The sequence below is a fragment of the Eriocheir sinensis genome, chromosome 37 (genome assembly GCF_024679095.1).
Source record: "Eriocheir sinensis breed Jianghai 21 chromosome 37, ASM2467909v1, whole genome shotgun sequence".
Lineage (NCBI taxonomy): Eukaryota > Metazoa > Arthropoda > Malacostraca > Decapoda > Varunidae > Eriocheir > Eriocheir sinensis.
In genome coordinates, this window is record NC_066545.1 from 1,433,556 (window position 1) to 1,453,372 (window position 19,817).

Here is a 19,817-nt window from a genome sequence, read left to right on the forward strand (position 1 = left end):
CCTTCGAACCTGCCAGCCGGTGAGTTGATTAATTATGGAATCTATCAATCCGTTAATCAGCCAGCTTCTGAGTATCATGTTAACTGGTTGCTATCGATCTTTATACGGCTACTATGCATTTCAGCGGCGGACAAAAGCTGCTTTTCGTAAATATCTCCTAAACGAATCGTTGGATCAGTATGATATTTCAGCACACTACAATTATCGTCCGGACCTAATTTATGGCTAACATACCACATTACTATATGTGTTATGGGATGAGTTTACTCGTGAAAAATAACACAAACCCGACGAGTCATGTTGACGCATTCGAAGGAAAGTGTGCCCCCCGAACACCCTCCCAAACTATTCCTGACCACAACTACTTCTCCCCTTCTCGCTCTCATTATCCCTCCTCTTCTCCTTCTAGCTCCTCGCCTCCCTCATCACTCTTGTGTCCCTCCCTATTTCTCCCATCACTGTATTATATATAAGAATGTTATGTAGGTGTATATGTATATTTATGATTATTAACTAAGAGCATAGTACAGTTCCATGGAGGCAAGACGTATTTCACATTGATAATTACTGTACAACACCTGGGTGCGCCTCGGCAGTCAATGAGTTATACCCTGCCTCCGCAAGTCATAGCCTCGGGCTGGGGAAGGGGGATGGTGTGAGTAGAGGGGTGAAGAGGGAAACGAGGAGGGGGATACTGCAATATTGGGGTAGGGAAGGAGTGGTCTGGGTGGTGTTCTGGGCTTTGGTGGAGGTGTTAGACGAGTACCCCACACTCGTCCGATTCTGTATAACACCTTAGATATGATGACTGGATTAGGCTTAATATCAGTCAGTAAACTCCTAACATAACACATATTGCAATATGGTATGTCAGCCACAAATTAGGTCCGGGTGTTAAAGGTAGTGTGCTGAAATATCATACTGATCCAATGATTCGTTTAGGAGATATTTGCGAAAAACAGCGTTTGTCCGCCGCTGAAATGTATAGTAGTATATCTATTTATTAAGCTGTTGATCTATATGTCAGTGCACCTATATGTAGGTATTTACGTATCTATATATGTGTTAATGTATCATTCATTGTATAGAGATTTATGATCCACCAATCAGAGATATTATCCATCTATCTATGACTCTATTTTTCTATTTATCTTTCTGTATATGTCAGTCTATCTCCGAATCTCTATAACCATCATCATTAATGTTAATCATTCAATTCATATATCCACATTGGCGAAAGCAACACTCCTCCAACAAAACTTTTCCTTCTTTCCCGCTACGCATGCCTATACCTCTTGCTCCCATTTCTCGTCCCATCCCCGTCTTCATGCAGTCCACCTTTACTTCCGTTCCACCCTCCCCCGCCTCTATTCACGGTCCAGAAGCCTTGTATCACTAACTCTACGACCCATGGAAGTCCTAACAACATACACGAAAGCCTTGTCAAGAAGGAATACTTAAGCGCTCAGATGTTTGTAAATACAGGTCGAAGACTTGCACCGACTTAAAGTTTATCTCAGCGTTCGGCTTGTCGGCTTAGGTCTGCATCAAGTGTTTACGTCCACGTCCCTTTATTTATGTTTTGTCTGTTTGATGAATATGTTTGCATTATCCCTCTCACATTATTAATAGTCCATTGCCTATTTTATATTATTTTGGAGAAAGACTTATTTTCTTTTATGCATTTGGAAGACCTTTTAGTCACTGCAAGGAACATGGGCGACAGGACAAAGAAATTATGTAATAGTACGCAGCGATGACGGATATGGTCACAGTGAAGCGATTTAAGTTAATTAGTTGAGTAAATTAAGAGGATAATGAGTAACGTATTGGCGGAGATCCTTTGTAAGTACATCACTAAAAGGACTAGCTACTGAAGACGGTCCAGGAAAGCAACGGTATGCATGTTAGAATATGACGGATGTATAATGAACCTGAATAGCAAGAGCCAAGGATGATTATTGATAAAACATTGAGGGAAGGGACGTGAAAAAAAGGTGCAGGTCTGTCATGTACAATTTTAAAGGAAGGACTAATATAATATAATGAAGCTAAATAATCACAGTGGAAGACAATCATTAACACTACTAGGAATGGCCTGAGTATCAATGGAAGGAATGTTTGAGACAGTATTGACCCGGGATCTTCAACTCTTTCTTAATGGAAGCCAATGTTATTTCTAAGATTGCCCTCACGACCCGGTGGCAAGTCTCTTAATAACACTGGACCTCGCCGTCTGGTAAATATAATCAGTGGTCAGTTTGTGAAGTGGTGCCCCATTAAACTGGGTCGCGATAGTCTATGATGGCTGACTATCCCCAGATTTTCCAAACGTCGAATTAATATATTATTAAGAGTTTTGTGGCTAGCTTGACTTTATAATTCCGTTTTGGGGACGGAGTTTGCTAAAAGGGTTGGATTTCCACAGAGTTAAGTCGGCTTATTACACACTCAGTCGCAGAAAGTGATATAAAAAAAACTAATCATGCCGAGGAAAAAGAGTCAAGAAAAACAATACAGCGACAGTGATGTTGATGGACTTATACGACGTTTAAAAATCAGGCGTGTGAGTATGACCCATATTCTCAAACACTTCGGGGGCGTACACACACACACACACACACACACACACACATTTAGAAAGGCTTTCGTCGAGGATGTGGGTAGTGTTGTGAGCCTAGTAATAGTCTGACTGCACCAAAAACATAAAAAAACGCTCATGAGAACCCAACTGACCTCCTTTGCGGCCTTTTGAAATACCTTTTAATATAGTTGTTGTGGGAGCGTAAAGCTGAATAACAACAACCTCTGGGAAATCTACAAATGAACGGTATCCTCAACGAGACCAAGGTAAACGTCCGTAAGTGGCAGTAATTAATTAAATGTGGAGATGTATACACGTGGAGGGACAGTTTATGGAGTTGAGTGGCAGTGAGGGAGGGAAGGAGGGAGGGAGGGAGGGAGGGAGGGGTTGAATCTCCGAGACAAGTTCATGGTTTAAGAGTTTTAATTAAGGTGCTTCGAAGGAATTAACGACGACGCCATGTTGGTAAGCGATGAAGGAGACCAATAATGAAGATGATGAAGAGGAGGAAGGAAAAGAAGTAATTGAACGCACTGGGAAGAGGAAGCTAAGGGAGGGAAAACAGGAAGAGGAGGAAGGAAAAGAAGTAATTGAAGGGAATGGGAGGTGAAAACTAACGGAGGGAAAGCAGGAACGGAAAGAAACGAAAGAATTGAAAGCACTGAGAGGAAGAACCTAAGAGAGGGAAAGCAGGAAGAGGAAGAAGGAAAAGAATTGAAAAGCACTGGAGGAAAGAAATTAGGGAGGGAAGGCAGGAAGAGGACGAAGGAAAAGAATTGAAAGCATTTAGAGGAGGAAGAGGGAAAGCAGGAGGAGGAAAGTAAGAGGGAAAAGAACATCGAGGAATAAGAGGAAACTAGGAAGAAGTAGAGAAATGGAGGCACGGAGAGGGGGAACTAGGGAACTAACTAACGAACGGGGAGCGTACGACCATGACGCGTCGCTTCACTCACTCGCCGCAGAAAGGGAAAGGTATATGGAAGGAGAAAAGGAGGGATATTAAAGGAATTTAGTGATGTACTCAGTGACCCACTAACCGACATCTTTAAGATGTCGGTATATACTGGTTATGTGCCCAGCTTATGGAAAGTAGCTAATGTGACGCCGATTTTCAAAAAGGGGGACAGGTCAGCTGCTTCAAACTATCGCCCAATCAGCTTAACATCGGTTAAAGGCAAGATGCTGGAGTCCATAATAGCCAGGAACATTCGGGAGCATTTAGAGAAACATAGCTTAATTCACGACTCGCAGCATGGGTTCACGAAAGGTAGGTCATGCCTCACCAATCTCTTGTCCTTCTACAATAAAGTATTTGAGGCGGTAGACAGAGATGAAAATTATGATGTAATCTATCTTGATTTTAGTAAAGCGTTTGACAAAGTTCCTCACCAGCGACTATTGCTTAAATTACAGGCTCACGGAGTAGAGGGTAAAGTTTTGAACTGGGTCAAGGCGTGGCTTAGCAATAGGAAGCAAAGAGTGCAAATCAATGGTAAAAGATCTGACTGGGGATGTGTTACGAGTGGGGTCCCACAAGGTTCGGTATTAGGTCCACTTTTGTTTATTATTTATATCACTGACTTAGATACAGGAATTAGTAGTGATGTCAGTAAGTTTGCAGATGGTACCAAGATCGGTAGAGTAATTGAGTCGGATCGGACGCTAGTATTCTCCAGAATTAACTAAACAGATTGTATGAGTGGGCGGATAAATGGCAGATGGAGTTCAATGTAGGGAAGTGCAGCATTCTGAGTGTAGGTAGGAACAGCCCCTCACATAACTATTGCTTAAATGACACTCTCATAAGCAGGTCTGGGTGCGAGAGGGATTTAGTGGTCTTAGTGAGCTCTGATCTCCGTCCAAGGGCACAATGCATTCAAGCTAGAAATCGAGCAAATAGGGTACTGGGATTTATTTCAAGGAGCGTAAGCAACAGAAGCGCCGAAGTCTTCCTCAAACTATATTTAGCATTAGTTAGACCTCATCTTGACTATGTGGTTCAGTTCTGGTCACCTTACTATAGAATGGATATCAAAATGTTAGAATCGGTGCAGAGGAGGATGACTAAGATGATTCAGGGGTTGAGAAACTTGCCATACGAGGAAAGACTCAAACAGTTAAACTTGCATTCTCTAGAAAGGCGAAGGGTGCGTGGAGACATAATCGAAGTTTATAGAAGAGCTTTAATAAGGGGGATATTCATAAGGTTTTGTTGGTAAGAGATCCGGGTAGGACACGAAGCAATGGGTTTAAACTGGATAAATTTAGATTCAACAGGGACATAGACAAAAATTGGTTTACTAACAGAGTGGTGGATGAGTGGAATAGGTTTAGCAGTCACGTGGTGAGTACCAATACAACTGTCACATTCAAAAATAGATTAGATAAATTCATGGACAGCGATATTAGGTGGGGTTAGATACACGGGAGCTTAGGTTCAAAGGAGCTGCCTCGTTCAGGCCTACCGGCCTCTTGCAGACTCCTATGTTCTTATGTTCTTATGTTCTTAACTATGAGAGAGAGGAAAAATCAAAGGAACGAAGAAGAAAACTAAGAGAGAAAAGAAAAAGGGAGTGGAGAAGTAAACAAAGAGATGAAAAAGAGGAGTGGAAGGAGGGGAGGAGGAAAATAAAATAGGGAAATAAAAATGGAGGAAACGGGAGAGGAAATCGAAAAGGGATAAAAAAGGTAGAGGAAGCGGAGGAGGAAAGAAAACGGACATGAGAAATAGAAGAAAAATAAGTGTGAACAGAGGAAATGAAGGGGAGAGAAAGAAAGAAAAAAAAAGGAGAGGAAGAGAAAACTAAGATGGTGAGATTGATAATAAACAGTGTGTGTGTGTGTGTGTGTGTGTGTGTGTGTGTGTGTGTGTGTGTGTGTGTGTGTGTGTAAGGGGAAGAAGATGATTATTTATAGAGAGAGAGAGAGAGAGAGAGAGAGAGAGAGAGAGAGAGAGAGAGAGAGAGAGAGAGAGAGAGAGAGAGAGAGAGAGAGAGAGAGAGAGAGAGAGAGAGAGAGAGAGAGAGAGAGAGAGAGAGAGAGAGAGAGAGAGAGAGAGAGAGAGAGAGATTAGTGGAGTTAATTTTTGAGATGTGAAAATTAACGTGGAAGAGAAATTAAAAACAGTATACAACCGTGAATTTAGTGAGAAAGCAGAGTGTTGTCGAGTGGAGCGGCGGAGTGGAGGAGAGGAATGGAGTGGAGTGAGGGGGAGGAGGGAGTGAAAAGGATGAAAGCAGGAAGGTTAATTGTTGGAGAGAGAAGGAAAGAATAAAAAATAAGAGATGAAAACGCCGAGATAGATTACAGAAACTTGCGCGGCTGGAGGAAAGATAAATAGGCGAAAGAATAAACGATGATAAAAAGAAATTAGTTCATTAGGAAGTTCATAATAAGAAAAAGGATGCCGAGGCAGACCAGGAAGTGCGGGCAGCGATGGAGGAAACGAAGGAAGGAAGAAAGGAAGAAAAGAAGGAAGGAAGAAAGGAAGGCAGGAAGGAAGGAAAGACGGAAGGAAGGCAGGAAGGGAAGTACGAAAGAAGGAAGAAAGAAAGAAAATGAGGAAGGGGGAATGTAAGGAAGATGGGAAGGATGGAAGGAAGGATGGAAGGAAGGTAGATAGGAAGGAAGGAAAAGAAGGAAAGAAAGAAAGAAAGAAAGAAAATTAAGAAGGGAGTAGAGAAAGAAGAAAGATAGGACTAAAGAAAGGAAGGAAGTAAGGAATGATTTGCATTAAGTGGACACAGCAGCACACCTTAAATCGTCTTTCATCAGGTTCACTAAAGCAATGGAAGAGCTCGCCGTCCCCACCTCCATTAATGAACGAAAATATGTAGTAGTAACCAAGTAAAGAAAATTGAATAAAAAATATGTAAACATATAAATGAAAAGGCACTGTGCATCTTCCTATTTATGATACTGAAACTTATCGTTTTATTTACTTATTATGCCTTTTAGAAAACCTCCCGCATTTCAACGTTTCTATAAGTCCGTCACTCTTTCTTTATTCCAGCTCACGCTCCCTCATTAATGTCAGCGTCCCTCTGAACATTTCCAGGTTTCCATTAACATGCTCACCGACACACCACCGCTCCCTTGTTCCCAGTGTTCTTAATTAGGTCCGTGGCATCATCATTACTCAGTGACGCATTGGTATTCATAACTTCCTGTTGGATTGGATTAACTTTATCCTAGCACCTTGTAGCAAGTACTATGTAGCGTTGAGACATATAATACATTTAAAATTAATAAGCCTCATAAAGGTAAAGCTGGAGGCCAACGTTGTAGTTGCGCGTGGCCTCGGTGCCCATCTCCGTCCGGGACACAAGGCAAGCGTAACATCCAGGTTACCACAAGTTTCTCCAGGTGCCCATTTCTCGACGAGCTCGAAAGGAAGGAGGAACAGCTGACTGGGCTGAGCGCCGACTACCCAGGCGACATATTCAAACCCATGTAGGCTCACGGATTCGTAGCAGGCGTGTTAACCCCTTCACCATGGAGGCGCTGCCTTTTAAGAGGCTGCGCTGGAGGCTTTATAAGAAGGGAATGAATGATGTACTGGTACCAGTAAGGGGTTGGGGGAGGAGTGAGAAGCAAAGAAAATAAGAGTAAATGTATAGGAGCATACAAACTTAGTCGAGTCGAAAGCTAAAGTTTAGGGCCAGGGCGAGGCAGTTCGAACTCCAGTACCGCCGCGTGGCGTCAGGGAGGGCATCCGGTCTTAATTAAACCCCGAGCCACAATCTCGGAACAGAGACGCGCCAGTCCTCGTCGACAGACCGACTTGGTCGGCTAGATTTCGATCGCCGATAGAGTCAGTCTGTCGACACCCTGCTACGGGCCGCCTTTGGCAAAGGCCCGTGTTCCCTCCTATAGGGAGGGAGCAACCTTTAAAAATAAATAAAAATCTTGGAAACAGCGCATAGCGGGCTTTTGTTTTCAATTTTTTCTCCCTTGAGCTGCTTCCATTGCAGTAAAAAAGAAATCCTTGCCTAGATCAATTGCAAATGCTTGTCAACATTCATCCTTGCATGCGAGAGTTGAGGGTCTTTAATACACGCCTTCCAACATCAGTATAATTTTCCCTCCGGTTCCCCTTTTCTCCCCGTGTCGCATTTCGAACATCTCCACTTATTCCGTATTCACTCTTTTAATATGTCAGTCAGTCAGTGAGTCCATTAGCTTTGAAAGCCGCTTCAGAATTCACAGCTGTGGTTTGCCTTTTCCCTCGACAAATTAATATTGATACTGGGCATTGCTAAATTTTTTTTTTTTTTTACAAAGCTTTGCCTCGTATTTCACAGCCTTGATAAAGTACTGCGTGTAAATCAATTAGTATTTTTTGTTTGTTAATCTGAATGAGAATTCGTATTCATTTCTCTCCCCTGCTGGACGGTAGGTTTAAAGCCTCTTTCCTCTGTGGTCCTTTGTCAGCCGTCCTCCACCCCGCCCCCTCCGCTGCCCCACTCCTCCCCAACTTGCCTTTCAATAGTAAAAATCCCTCTTAATTTCTCCCTTTTTATCGGTTCATTTGTGGATTATGTTTTTTTTCTTCCCTAAATGTTTATCGTATAGATAAAAATAAGGATGATCATGATGATAAAATACTAGTAATGATAATCACATACGTAACAAGATCATTACCAACATCAACAAATATAATTTCTAATACTTTTACAACCAATACAACTAACATCGATACCAACATCACCTCCCAACAACAACAACGTGTGTGTGTGTGTTCACCCCACCCAGCGCGGCCCAATTTGTGTTCCATTCACCACAAGTAATTGGTATTGAAAACAAGCACGGCCCTTCTGGTGCACGCCGGCTGGGCCATCCACTTTTTCCCCTTTTCTATCCGCCTCGTCATCGAGCTGGTTTTGTTCAATCGGTTTATTCGTTTTCTTCCTAGACTTCGCACCCACCTGCTTGTACACCTGTCTTTTCCTTACCTTTAATGGTGATTAGCGTGGCTTGGTTATTCTCTTTCATTATGTCATACTATAGGTAAGTATGACCCACACCTGAGGCCCAACAAGGTGAGTCCATAGCTAGATCACGTGTTTTGATATAGTAAAGGAGACTAACTAAAGGTCGAGTAGAAAAAAAAATAGGATTGCACAAAGAGTCGCTCATGTGTAACGAGAACAGGGTATCAGGACACCTCTCCTCCCGAAATTGACCTCTCTTTCGGCCACCTCTTTTGATTCTTTTTTCAGGAGCAGCGAGTAGCGGGCTTTTTTATTATTGTTTCCTTTTTTGTGCACTTGAGCTGTCTCCTTTGTCGTAAAAAAAAAATAGAAAACCTAGCTTCATAAGTGTCTTGGTGCTCCTCCTCTCTTGAAACTATTTAAGCCGCACGGAGGAAATACAATGGATGGACAAGGTGATGCATGAACGTACAACCATAACAAAGAAAGGGTTCTGTCATTAAATTATGTGATCAAAATTCAGTTGTGGAGGGAAGGAAGCATGGAGTGGTGGGGGTCATGGAAGTGTAGTGGGGAGAAGTGGGGAGGAGAAAGGAGGGGAGACGGGTGTTGGGGAGAGGGGCTCAAGATACTGGGGAGGAGAAGGGAGGGGATTGTGATGGCGGGGTGTGGGGAGAAGTGTACAAAATTAAGGGGAGGGGAAAGGAGGGGAGAATGGTTTTGGGATGTAGTGGGTATCCCAAAGACGTGTGCTTAAGTGTGACTGAGGCAGAGAAGGGAAAGGGATGGCAGGGAAGGTTGGATGAGTGGTGGGGAGTGTTGAGGAGTGGTGGGAGGGTGGGGTTATTATTATTATTATTAACAACAACAACAACAGTGACAACAACAACAACAACAACAACAACAACAACAACAACAACAACAACAACAACAGTGACAACAACAACAACAACAACAACAACAACAATGACAACAACAACAACAATAATAATAATAATAATAATAATAATAATAATAATAATAATAATAATAATAATAATAATAATAATAATAATAATAATAATAATAATAATAATAATAATAATAATAATAATAATAATAATAATAATAATAATAATAATAATAATAATAATAATAATAATAATAATAATAATAATAATAGTAACAATAATAATAATAATAATAATAATAATAATAATAATAATAATAATAATAATAATAATAATAATAATAATAATAATAATAATAATAATAATAATAATAATAATAATAATAATAATAATAATAATAATAATAATAATAATAATAATAATAATAATAATAATAATAATAATAATAATAATAATAATAATAATAATAATAATAATAATAATAATAATAATAATAATAATAATAATAATAATAATAATAATAATAATAATAATAATAATAATAATAATAATAATAATAATAATAATAATAATAATAATAATAATAATAATAATAATAATAATAATAATAATAATAATAATAATAATAATAATGATGATAATATTATTATTATGATAATGATAATAATAATAATAATAATAATAATAATAATAATAATAATAATAATAATAATAATAATAATAATAATAATAATAATAATAATAATAATAATAATAATAATAATAATAATAATAATAAAAAAAAGCTAATGTGCCATGCAACATTAGTACATCTTTCTTTATTCCATTATGCTACAAGAAAATCAAAAGTATTGCAGTGACTAGTAACACTACCTTTGCAGGAGGCAGTTATGAATGATAATGATAATGATAATACAGCATAATTTCCTTGAGCTGCCATTACAAGCCTAATTGTGTGAATGCATGCTGTGCTTCCAGAGGTACTGTACATAATACAGTCAGTAGTTTTGATAAGGCCCACAGTGCCCTCTGGTTACTGATGTGAACACCGAGGATCATGGACACTGATAAATATAGGTAGTAAAAATAGGCGGTGGTAGTTTTAAGCCAGGAGGCAACTCTTAACAAAAGGACATGCACACTTTTGACTTAACAGCTTTGACCAGAAGCAAGACAGTCAATTTACCTTCCTACCATTTCTTTTTCTCATGCATAAACAAAAGCAGCTCACTTGACAAAGGGCAGGTAAACAAAATATAACATTTGTACTATTTTATTCAAATACATATATTATTTTGTATTAAGATTTATACAAGAGGTTTGTGTCACACTAAAAATACTCTTGAAAATACAAAAGTTTTGTCAATTGCACTGTTGGTACACATACATGTCTACCATTTACTCCTTTTCCCTACTCTGTGAAGCCTTGTCTAAACATCTACTCTAACTCAGTGTAAATACTCCTTGCACCATATTTATTAGTCTGTATATATAGTTATATACCAGTAAAAGCAGAATCTCTATTCCTTGTCTGACATGTGGCCAACACCCAAGTATGTATACACATTTATGCAAACAGCATCTTGATCTTGCATGTGCACACACACACACACACACACACACACACACACACACACACACACACAATATAGATTGGACAAATATAGATTGGGAGACAGGACTATCTGAGCTTGAGCTCAGGCCCTGTATACTACAAATAGGTAAATACACACATACACACATCATTCAAGAGGAAAGAAAAGAAGAATACAAAAACCCTAAAGTAATCTTTTTTTATACATGAGGAAAAGACAAATGTGATTTTTGAGAAATTCATGACATTGAAAACACACACACACACACACACATTATAATATAACCCTCACACTGACCGGGATTACCAACGACAGATGTCGTCCAGTCATGGATTTACTGACATGCTGTACTTCTCACAAATCCCCTATCACTGCAACCCTCCCAGATAACTAGGTCAGTGTTTGTTTCAGTTGTCTGTAATAAGTAAACTTTCAGCCTAATGGCTGACACAACCAAATAATCCATTTAATATTCCTATTACAGTAAAAATCCGATAATCCAGCGTCCAATAGTTTGGAAATCCCGATGGTTTATAATTTTCAGCTGAGGGTCATTTTTAGCTTTTTTGGGGTACAATTGAGAACGTGCAGAAAAAACGAAAAATATAAAAAAATAGACAAAAGTGGTGTACCAAACCATCTGGTGAGTAGTAGTGTGTACACACACTGGTTTTAGAGTGCTTTACGGCTGTAGTTTGACACAAATATGAAATCCTTTTGGGTGGGGCCTGAACTTCTCAACAGTGCTGCTCATCACCCCTGATGCATCACTCTCATACATAAGCTATGTACTATTTGAAGTTGTGTATCAATATTCAAATCAAAACATCGAACATTCTGTACACATTAATTAAGATTTGGCAGTGCTATGGCCAGGGGACTTCCCGAACAAGCCCTGCCCAACCGGACTTCATAGCTGAGTCTGACGATAGTTTTGCAGTGTTTTTAGTCACTCTAAGGTATTTTTAAGGCATAATAAAAAAAAAAGACTGGGGGACATCAGAGCTTTTGAAACTACCAGTAATTATTGACATCGGGTGGGATTTCATGTGTGTCTGCATGGTGTGCTTTGAACTTTTTGGGCTCTCTGCATTGCAGTGGTTAGTGTTTCTGACTATGACTCTGCAAATCTGGGTATGAATCCCAGCCTCAGCAGTCAACATGCAGCCCACCCAGCTGTTCATCCTTCCTTTTGGGATGGTCGATTAATGTGTACCTAAAGAAAACTGGGGAAGGTAAACTGTGGTTACCCGGATGTTACACGGGCCCTGTGTCAGGTTAAGGTTCCCTCCCACCACAGGCTCAAAGAGACAACAGGGCATAGATGAGCACCGTGACAAGTGCAGCTATATCATACACTCACAACTTTACCTTACCTTCTGGTAATCCTGAAAATCTGCTAATCCAGAGAGTTCATGCCCCCCTGCATTCTGGATTAAAGGACTTTTACTGTATCAATTATCATAACAAACTCACACAAACTCTAGGCAGAGGATTGTCGGTAGCTAGAGGTGTCTAGTATCTTTTTGCCACACATGGCACAGATTCCCTTCTTGTAAGCACACCCCTGGCAGAAGTGTGAGCCTGCCTGATGCACTTTGCTGCGACAGATGCGACACTCAGCAAAGGTTGCCTGTGAGGAAGGGAGGCAGTAAGTGAGTCACTGCAGGACTTGAGTAAGTCTAAAAGCCAAACCTCTGAATGATTCTTGAGACAAATGTTGGTAAATGTTGGCTACTCTGCCTTTTCTGTCTATCCTTTAAACTTTATGTGTTACAAAATGTATCAAACCATTTATGATGAAAATTAACACCAACTTTTGTGGCACTGATTGCCTACTGTTTGGCTCATGAATCTACAGGGAAAGGTCAGCAATGAAGATCTTTTGAGGGACAGGTTGAAGGTCACAGTTATTTGCATGATGTGAGGGGCAGATACTAAGATTCCTTGAAAGAGGAAGTCCATATCATAAAAACATTTATCCTAGTGTGAAAAGGGGTGATTAGTATGATAGATAATATAATTAGAGGGGAGAAAACATGTATTTAAAAATAAAGGCACCATCAAGGGCTGGTTTAGGTATGTGAGAGAAATAGTGGAGAAAATGATGAGCATGACTTATAGGTCTGAAGTAAAAAATGTGATGCTGATGCTAATGAATCTTCTGGTCACTTTGTAAACAGAAGCAACAAGCTCAGCAGACGAACCACTATACTCACGGTGTAAGGGTTGAATCTGTTTTTCTTGCTGGTGAGTATCTTGTTTTCATTGATCTTGCGTCCACCGCTCTCAGTTGTGTTGCGTGCCCCGGCCTTCCAGGTGTCAGGGGTGATCACCTGACAAGGAGAGGAGGGGAGGTCAAGGCAGTTCATAGGGTTTAATGAATTAATGCTCACAACAGACTAATAGTGATACTTGAATCAATGGACTCCTATTCAGGGCCAGGTCTTTTCCTGCTTGCTAAAGGGTAGCTAACATTATGTCCATTATAAAAGGACCACCATTGTCTTTTGTATCTGACTACTCTTTGAGCGTACTGTGTCCATCGATTTTGAGTGGTTTGTGGAAAGCTATAGTTTGTTTCCACCTTGTCAGATTTTCTATAGGAAAAGCCTAACCGCCAGTGGTGCAATTCTAAACTTAAGTCACAGACTTTACGCAGCACTGGATGAAGAATCTGAAGGCAGACTAGTGCACTAGGGTCCACTTTTCTGCACTATTTAATAGTGTCAACCATGATGAGTTCTTGGAGCATAGGCGTAGGCAATTGTGTTTTATCTGTGATGAGCCTGTTTTTAAGGGGTCGTACACACTGATCCACACACATACTTACACAACGCAAACAGTCAACATACTCGTAACACATACATCCATAAATACCAAACATATCACACAAACACTGACGCATACAAGCACTCATACTTTCCACGCACCAAATGTGACTGGAACAGCCTTCCTTAACAGATTTTAGACAGAGGTACAATAGATTCATTTTGAAAACAAATACACACTCACTTGTCACCACAACACACCAACACTAACAATTACACTTGATTCACTTCCCTCCTCTGCACACTCAGCTGCCCCATCCCCCCAACAGCCAACATAAATATGTGTGTTATGCACCTGAAAGGTGCCTTGCGCATTATTAATCCAGATCCAGATCCAGACTCATTGTGTCTGAAAGGATGATAGTTATAGCTTGGGGAGGCGGTGGCTGAATCAACAGAGTAACACCACTGCGTTCAGGAGGACGCGAGTTCAATCCCCGCCCGGTGCCACCAAGCTGGGATTTTTCAGCCGCCGCCGAGTGGCTTAAAACTACCCACATGCTGTCTAGAAGACCACCTATCAACCCGGACTCTAGATTCTAGGATTAAAGATGAGCTCCGAGAGGGCAGCATGAGCCAATGCAAGATGGCGCCACTATAAACACTCGCCTGCGCCAGAACGGGCTGGGCCGACCATCAGGACCCACCGGGAAGAAGCCTTGGGCCAACCATCAGGCCCCACCGGGAAAAAGCCTACCGGCGCTATAGGCCACGACGTAAAAAAAAAAAAAAAAAAAAAAAAAATAGTGGACTGTTTGTTGTTAATTCTGGTGTGCCATGGGGTAATGTGTTGGGTCCTTAAGAGTGGTGTCTGCAATTTCTGGCTAACAAATATAGGCAAAGATTCGTTTTAATGACGTTACTAATTTTGAAATGCTGACTGCTTATTTCTGGACAAAATATAATGCTGTTTATCATGGAGATAGCATTTTTCTCCAGAAATGACTAAAAGACTGACTTTTCAATGCCTTATGTGGGCCCACCGCCGCAGCCGCATAATAGCTCGCAGAGAGGTTTAACTTGGGGGACCCGTGGGAAATCGGGGGTTTTGGGTGGGGGAGCATATTTAAACTACTCCAACCGAACTTTACGACCTGACAGCTAACGGAGGGCTTCGCCCCCTCTCAAACCCCCTTCTAAACAGGGGGGACTGTGCCCCCCTTGGACCCAACCCCCACATATGCAACTAATTTCTGCGAGGAGGTATTTCTCGCAACACCAATTGGATCGCTGCCGCGGCCACCGCCAGAGGAGGCAATGCTTTCGTGAATATTATCCCCTATTTTCAACAATAACAAAAATAGTCCTTGAATTGGATTTTGAAAGTGTTTCTGTGATTGTTGAACGTTTGTAGAAAAGATATATGAGGAGCTAGTGATGTTTCATAAGGTAGGTAATGAAATACTGGCACATTGCTAAAACGAATCTTAACCCAAATATGTAATTTAAAAGTAACTCCATGGAAGACTAAAAACATGATTATCAGTCACTCACACTATGGTTAAGATTTGTTTCAGTACCGTACCAGTATTTTATTACCTACCTTATGAAACCTCACTAGCTCTTCATGTATCTTTTCTACAAATGTACAACAATCATGGATATGCTATCAAAATCCAATTCAAGGACCATTTATTGTTGAAAATAGGGGATAATATTCACGAAAAGCAGCCTCAGTGCAGCTGGTGTTGCGTGAAATACCTCGCTATGCTCGATATACATGTTGGGGGGTTCTAGGGGCAAAAGACCCCGGTTAGAAGAGGGGTCGAGGGCCGAAGGGGTCCCCATTAGCAGGTCATAAAGTTCAGTTGGAGTACTTTAAATATATATACCCCTCCACCCTAAACCCTCTGCGAGCTATTTTGAGGCTGCGGTGGCGGCACCATCGCCGCGGCCGCCATCAAAGGAGTTTACGCTTTCATGAATATTATCCCTTATTTTCAACAATAAATAGTCCTTGAATTGGATTTTGAAAGTGTTTCCATGATTGTTGAACATTTGTAGAAAAGATAATATGAAGAGCTAGTGATGTTTCATAAGGTAGATAATAAAATACCGGCACGGTATTAAAACGAGTCTTTACCCACACGATTGCTAATACCCGTTAATGGCATGCTATTTCTGGATGGTTCAGCCTCAAATGTGTCTGGAATTACTATTCAGTGTCACCCTTCATTCAGATACCGGCTCTTCCATAAAACGGATTTTTACTCAAATTTATGGAGGAGGAAGTACAAGCTCACCTTTCCCAACTTCTTTTGACATTTCTCGCACACCATGGCGTCGCAGGGAGGGAGGAAGACAGGCTGACAGTGACCTGACACAGAACACACGGGCGGGACTCCTCCTGACACTGATGTAAACAAAGGCGCATTCGTAAACTCCCTTTTAACTATTGTGGGTATTTTCAATGATTACTTAATTTCAAAAGTGCAGCTAGGTAACATATATAAAAATTAATTGTGATTTAATTCAATTCAGAATATCTCGATCACATTGTGCTATTTTGAATGCTCCATACAAATCATATGATTTTTTTCATTCGGCAATGGAAAAAAAAGAACTACTGTGGGAAATCTGGAAAAAAGAGCCAAAATGGTCATGAAAACAACATTGAACGTTACCATAAATGCATACTTTTTCTTTAAAAAGTTGTGGGCAAGGGAAAAGGAGCTGCAGTGTATTAATTCGAATCCAATAAATCGTTCTTGTGAGTACATGAATAAAGAGACGTGACTAAAAAATAAATGTTTAAGCAAGGTACCATAGTAAAGAACAATATTTAACGTTACCAAGCATACATAAACAGAGCGGCGGGCAAGGGAGAGGGAGCGGTAGCACCAGTGTGTAAACTTGAGAGCAATAAAAACGCCCTACTGACCACATACACGAACAGTCGTGATGAAAAAGCAAGTGTAAATAAGGGAGCAAAGAAGAGAAGGCTGAGCTACGAGGCGATTCAAAGCTGCAGCGGCCACAAGAAGAGGAAGCCGCGGCGAGGGGCGGCCACTTGCACGCCCCGCTCAGCCTCCCTCCCGCCCCTCGACCTTTAGGAGACGTGGCATTCTGAGATCTCCCGCCTCCGCCCCCACGCCCCCACGCCAGCACACACCACGGAGGGAGGGAGAGCCGCGCCCACCACCCACACCCACACACCCAGCAGTAGGTTGTGTTTGTGTTTGTCTGTGTGTTTGTTTGTTTACCTCCCCCATGCGAGGCTCAGGCAGGGTGACATGAGCTGCCCTCCTCTCATGTGTCTCTCCTGTACTTTGTGTCCCTCCTCCCACCCTCCTACAGGTCCCTGCCTTCTTTGTTTCCCTGTTCTCCACCTTACCTGTCACCTTCCCCTCACCTGTCACCCCCCCACCTGTCACCTGCCCCTTACCTGTCACCTACCCCACACCTTGCCTCCTTCATTTCCCTGTTCTTCCTGTCACTTGTCACATGTCACCTGCCCCACACTCCCGTTTATTCGTTTCCCTGTTTTCCCCTCACCTGTCCCCTGTCACCTACCCCACAATTTAATTGGGTATTATTCTAGTGTTTGCCCATACTCACCCCTCGCAACCAAAATTGGCCAGGGGGCCATTGAGACTTCGAGGAATGCGGTGGTAAACATGAAATGCGTCGCAAATGCATAGTTTTTGAGTTATGAGGGGTTGAAAAATACCCTAGATGTAGGGAAATTCCTTACAGTTACTTAGATGTTGGGAAATTTCATACATTCCGGGGTTTTTTTACAACGTACGGAAACCATGCAAGGTAATTATTGAAAATCACTCTGCACCTCGAAAATACGATATTACGCCTCCATATTGTACTTAAGGGCATATTATACATACGGACGATGTGTTTACATGGCAATGCCATTGCAATATGAGCAGCGTTGCCAACGATCTGGTTAGCAATGATACGCTAGGCGAGACCAGGTCCACCACGCGTGGTTATTTATTTATTTATTTTTTTTGGAACACGCACCTTTACCTAATACTATTTCCGATGGTACGCTAGGTTAGTGATGCTATGCATAGTTAGCCATTAGCCCACGCATGTGAGATCAGGTCCAACACGCGTGGTTGTTATTTTTTTTAGAACACGCACCTTTACCTAATACTATTACCGATGGTACGCTTGGTTAGCGATGGTACGCTTAGTTAGCCATTAGCCCACGCATGTGAGACCAGGTCGTAAAGTTCGGTTGGAGTAGTTTAAATATGCTCCCCCACCCAAATACCCCGAGTTCACGCAGGTCCCCCAAGATCGTTGGGGGAAGGGGATTAATTCGGCTTCTTTACTTTTAAGTACTTTTTTTTTTATTTTTTTTTACTATGATATATGGAGGCGTATTATCGAATTCTGGAGGCGCGGAGTCAATATCCACAATCACCTTGTATACTGGGAATACGAGCCCGTGAAGCAGATTCAAAATCCGGTCAGTAAGGATTCACGTGTTCGAACAGCTCGGGCAAGAGGTTCGAGAGCCTGCACTTCCTGCACAAGCTGCAGTAGTGTTAAAGGCGCGGTGTTGGATGGATCCCGGCTAGCCGGGGGTTTTACTTGTGTCAGTGATAAACAATGAAGATACACTGTGTTTGGTGCCACGGACTCTACTTGGAGGACAGAAACCTTGCGATGAGGTGACAACCTACTAGAGAGAGAGGGCATGAGTGTGGTGGAGGCGTTTATGTGAGCACAGATGGTTGCCGGTGCCACGCCAGATGGTGAGGTGAGCATCGTTTGGTGGGTTCACTACGCTTCTCTTCCAAGACAAGCTTGGGGATCCACTGAGTGCGTGGTTTTCGTATGGGAAACACTAAATTCGTCGCAAACGCTTATTTTAGTGGTGGTGGGAGGAAAAATTCCCTAAATTTAGGGAATTTCCCTAGATCTAGAGAGTTTTTATCCCCCCCCACAAAAAAATACGCGAATGCAACGGATTTCGTGTCCCCCACCCGAAACCCCGCATTCCCACCAGGTCCCCAGGCTTGTATGGGGGGGAGGGGGGAGTATGGGCAAACACTAGAATTTTACCCTTAATTGGCTCCAACAGTTTGTCCACTCCAGCCAGAGCACCCACAGCTCACCCACTTACAACCAAGTAAACCTAATATTATAATCTGATGTTTTGGTCTTTATGGCACTGAACACCACAGATGTAAGATACTTGATGTGTTGCTGAATATACACTATGAACAGCAGACATGAGGTAATAAGTATTACAGAGTCGTTAGAGTAGAATAAACCCTCACTTTAACAGACCGCGATGTAACGAATTTCAGCTTTTACAAACATTTTGCCTTTCCAGTATATGCGGGGATTTACCAAACAGTTTTGATAATTGCGGGATTATGTTTGGTGGTGGGCTTACTTAGTTTGCTTAGTCTTGTCTAGAGACAACGCCTCACAGTCGTGGTGATCCACCGCTGTATCCAGCCCTGGTGTCCCTATTGGCGAGGGCCACTTGGTCTGGTATTGAGTTTGTTGTTGCCCGGCTACTTGCAGGGTAGCCCAGCACTCATCTGGCACTGCCCTCAGGGAAGTATCGAGAGTTCCTTTGAACTTATCCACTGAGTAGTTCTTTATGTCAAATATCCTTAGGCAGTGCACTGAAAAGTTTTATCCCATCTATCCTAGGCTGGTTGGGAGCAGGGTCTTAATTCTCTCCAGGGCTCTTGTTGGGAAGGCTGTTCTTCAGCACTTGCTGCCTGCTCGTTCACTGCTTGTTGAGATCAGCGTGGAGGGTGTGGGGTCGGCCATCAGGCTCTCCAGGATCTTCTACACATAGATGGCATGATACTTGTCCCTCTTCTTTGTTGGGAGTAGAAGCCCATTTGTCTCAGCCTTTCCCAATTGTTTAATTCTCTCATCCCTCTGATCAAGGATCTTTATACTGCTTCAAGGCTCTGGATGTCACCTTTCCTATTGCCCCATCTCACTACCATTGATTCCATGTAAAATTTTTGAACACATAATGAATCACCTTG

The 19,817-nt window shown here is 41.7% G+C and overlaps 2 protein-coding genes across 5 annotated transcripts in view; one reads left to right on the forward strand and one right to left on the reverse strand.

Annotated features, from left to right (window-relative positions):
* Nucleotides 1-19,817, forward strand: part of LOC127008048 (protein-cysteine N-palmitoyltransferase Rasp-like) — a 67,528-nt gene continuing 47,711 nt past the window's right edge. For 2 of the 4 annotated variants that reach the window (XR_007760754.1, XM_050879567.1), the window contains exon 1: nucleotides 16,640-16,995. The gene's annotated coding sequence lies outside the window, so the exon portion shown is untranslated. Of the gene's footprint in view, nucleotides 20-16,639; nucleotides 16,996-19,817 lie in introns of those variants that run through there. The other 2 variants (XM_050879570.1, XM_050879569.1) reach the window with 2 other exon arrangements.
* LOC127008050 (cysteine-rich PDZ-binding protein-like) lies at nucleotides 11,010-16,231 on the reverse strand. Its single transcript, XM_050879572.1, has 3 exons — nucleotides 16,077-16,231; nucleotides 13,222-13,338; nucleotides 11,010-12,635 (listed from the first exon to the last, which is right to left on the reverse strand). Exons 1-3 carry the CDS (start codon nucleotides 16,110-16,112, stop codon nucleotides 12,486-12,488), a joined length of 303 nt encoding a protein of 100 aa, XP_050735529.1. The 5' UTR covers nucleotides 16,113-16,231; the 3' UTR covers nucleotides 11,010-12,485.